General features: G+C 53.4%; 1 protein-coding gene across 1 annotated transcript; it reads left to right on the top strand.

The window, feature by feature from the left end:
* Positions 1 to 1,335: 1,335 nt before the first annotated feature.
* SNX12 (sorting nexin 12) lies at positions 1,336 to 3,147 on the top strand (the record flags this gene model as incomplete). The annotated part of the gene is made up of 3 exons (XM_010167736.2): positions 1,336 to 1,465; positions 1,683 to 1,807; positions 2,325 to 3,147. Coding segments are annotated over 3 exons (358 nt in total), but the record flags the coding sequence as incomplete, so codon positions are not given.
* Positions 3,148 to 3,594: the final 447 nt, after the last annotated feature.

Here is a 3,594-nt window from a genome sequence, read left to right as displayed (position 1 = left end):
CAGCTGGTGGGTTTGCCGGGGCCCTTCGGCAGCCGGTGGAGGCTGGAATGCACAAGGGCAAGGAGAGCGCAGCCTCAGCAGGCTCCTGCCGCCTCTCCAGAGCCCCGGGCCTGGCGCTTGGGCACCGCTGGGTGGTTGCTGAGCAGGGCACGGCTGTGTGCAGCTGGTTATCTCTAGCAGGGGAGGAGGAGAGCTCGCTAGCAGTGTCAGGGTCTGATCACAGTGCAGTTTAGCTGCCGCTTCTGAGTCAGCTTGATCACTTTGCCAAGAGCCCCTGATCCAGCAGCCTGTGTAGCGGTTTGTGGCAGAGTTCTTTTCACTTAACAAAGCCCCACTGGGGACCTCTTCACGGCTCTCCATCTGAGAGCTGAAGGAAGTAAAATTGAGCTTCCCCTATAACAAGCTCCCTTTATATGTTACGGTGCTGGTGTTGACTTTTGCTCACAGCATCATTTCACTGCTACATCTCTACTGCCCTTCAAAGGAATCGGGTGTTTGCTTTCTTCTGCCCTGACCCTTGGTTTCCATCAGCCTGCAAAGGATGCCTGGCAGGTGGTAATGAGAACTCCTTAGTCCCACTGAAACTAGCTCTTGCAGAGGTGCTTTGAAAGCAGCTGGTTTTATTTTGCAGGCCTCATAGGAATACAGTTAAACATGTTGCAGCAATACCTGTGTTCATCTGGGTGCTGCTTGTCAGAAGGTTTTGCTGCCTCAGTTCCTTGAATGTTTCAGGCTACATTGATCATTGATGGGGTAAAGGTGAAGGAGCTGTAGCTGTCAGTCTTTGGACTCTAGTGGCAGGGGAGAAGAGCAGGGACTATCTGCACGTTCCTCCAGTGACACGAACCAGATATGAAAAAGCTGCTCGCCTGTTAGGGTTTGCAATCTGTTCTGAGAGAAGACTGTAGCACGAGATCTGGCCTTGAACTGTTGCTGGGACAAGATTTCCTCCCTTAGTTCTTCCATGGAAATGCCAGTGTCTGGTCAGAGGTTATTTTGCTCTGCAGGCTGCTGTGAAGCTCTCTCGTAGATCACTGCAAAATGGAGTGAACTCAGGAGAAAAAAATACATACATCAGCCTGTGTGTGTTGTGAGCCCTGGTTCCAGCGCCTGCCCCTGGGAGGGTTCCTGAAATAGTCACTTGAGGGGGAGGGAATGGCTGGTTCTGAGTAGCCTGGCAAGTGCTTGCTTGATTCTGAAGGGCTTCGATGCTTGTGCTCTGTCCTGAATTAAGAAGCTGGGTGTTCTCGTGATGCTGCTCTCTCAGGAGGCTCGGTTTTCTAAATGCAGCTTCAGGTTTCAATTATGTGTTGAAATACTGTCTGGCTTCCAAAGCAACCTGCAGATTAACTACTGCTCTTCGTTACAGACAAACCTCCCAATCTTCAAATTGAAGGAGTCGTGTGTGAGGAGACGATACAGCGACTTTGAGTGGCTGAAGAATGAGCTGGAACGTGACAGTAAGGTGAGGCCTGGCTCAGACCTGCCCATTCCTGAAACCAGGACATATGGGAACAGTTGTAGTGATAATCTTGAGCTGCCCAGAAGAGAGACTGTGCTGGTGGGCAGCTGTTGGGGCTTGATCTGTATCCATGTATTGGGGCTGGAGATGAGTGACAAATGGCAAAGGATGCCTGCTTGCAGGTGGCTGTTCTGCTGACAGGGTGATTCTCTGCTTTCAGATTGTAGTGCCACCGCTGCCTGGAAAAGCTTTGAAACGACAGCTGCCCTTCCGAGGAGATGAAGGCATCTTTGAGGAGTCCTTCATTGAGGAGCGGAGACAGGGACTAGAACAGTTTATTAACAAGTAAGCTTGATGTCCTGGGTTTGCTGTGTGCAGCCTTCCCGGCTGCTGCTGGTAGAAGAGGGCTGTGGGTTGGCTGGGAGGGAGTCTTGGTGTGCTGCACGCAGGTGAAATGCTAAAGGATGGTGCCTGCAGCCAGGTAACGAAGCCGCGGCTCTGAAGCAAGTCCTGCCTGGAGTGTGGGTTGTATTCAGCGCTCTCTTCTGAGAGAGAAGCAAGTCCTGGCAGAACAGCTGAGCTGCAGAGACCCACTGACAGGGTAGTGTTTGTTCGGGATGCTCGTGCCCTGCTGCAGGGTGTGGTGTGGGAGGGAAGGAACAGCCTGTGCTCAAGCACCTCTTGCTGGCCCTGTTGTCTGGTGACCTGCGATCTGGTGACCTCGGCCTGAGCGCGGAGGGGTTGTGCTTGCAGCCGGCTGCCCATCAGCGAGGAGATCTGCTGTGCGCACTCCCTGCAGAGGATGGAGGTGTGGGGGTCTCAGTGGAGGCTGTGCTAACCTCCACATCTGATTTTCTTCCAGAATTGCTGGACACCCACTGGCACAGAACGAGCGCTGCTTACATATGTTCCTGCAAGAGGAGACTATCGATAGGAATTACGTCCCAGGGAAAGTGCGCCAGTAGGAGCACCTGGCACCGTCTTCCTCCATTCCACCCTCCCTCCTGCAAAAATGACATTTATTTTTACACTAAATCTGTCTTCTCTGAACCAGCTTTTCCTCTCTTGAACCTCCCAGTTTGTTCAGTATTTTCCTCTTTTGTAACTGGCAGCAGCTTGTTCTACTGGGCTATGGTCTTGGCCAAAAGATATGAAGATTTATGCAAGTGAGCGTGTTGTCCCACACCGAGGGGCAGACGTGGATAGGTGTGGAGCAGGAACTTGCTTATGGTGTAGGAGCTGCCTCTCTCCCTGTACAGGAAGGTATGAGATGACCTTCACTCCCCTGTCCGTGCAGCCCCAAGCATCTCCGCAGGAGACTCTGAAGAATAGCAGTTGTCATGTTGGTCAGTGATCGCATCAGGTATTAGAGTTTTAGTAAGGCTTATCCGAAACAGTGAGTAGGTGCCTGGGTGTGTTGGTCTCTCGTCCACCCCATTCACCCTGCATGAAACCCCCGTTCTTCACTGTCTGGAAGTGCTGAGACCCGAGACCTACTCTCTAACCCTGCTCTCAGCCTCCTGCATTACAGACCCGTTTGGTGTATTCGTGTTAATCCCCCTCCTTTCTCATGCGCTGCTGGCAGCTCGAGGGGTTTCCACGACACGTGTGCTCTCATGATGCTCTGCATGGGCAGTTGGGCGCGTGGAAGCTGGGATAGCCTGGGCTGTAGCGCAGTGTGTGCTGTGATGCCTCGACCTGGGGTTTAAGAAACGGCACAGCTTGCTCTGCTGCGGGCTGGTGTGGTGTTTCTAGCAGCACCCTGCTCGGCTTAGCTGTGGTGAGCTTACCCTGTGCCCCAGCTACAGAGGGGAGGAGATGGGTCTGGCTGAGGAGGAGCAGGAGAGGGCTGGTGGGGGCTGTGGTAGTGTGTGGCTTTGACTGCTGCCACAGGAGGAGCCCGGCAGTGGGGCCTGGGGTGAGGCCACCTCTCCAGAAAGGGACAGCAGAAAATGGTCAGTCAGTCCTGGGTTACACATCTGCTCATGAAGCAGGAGAAGTAACCGTGGGTCTTTGTGTGTTCTCCCCTGTTCTGCAGCGAGTTTGGCAGTTACTTGTGTGGAAGCGAGGACACAAGGCTGGTTAGGGAGCATTCGGAGCTTGAGAGGGACACAAGGCTGTGACTTGCTGCA

The sequence above is a fragment of the Antrostomus carolinensis genome, unplaced genomic scaffold (genome assembly GCF_000700745.2).
Source record: "Antrostomus carolinensis isolate BGI_N321 unplaced genomic scaffold, ASM70074v2 scaffold28175, whole genome shotgun sequence".
NCBI lineage: Eukaryota > Metazoa > Chordata > Aves > Caprimulgiformes > Caprimulgidae > Antrostomus > Antrostomus carolinensis.
Note: the sequence above shows the minus strand (reverse complement) of the source record. Positions and strands in the feature narration are given on the sequence as shown.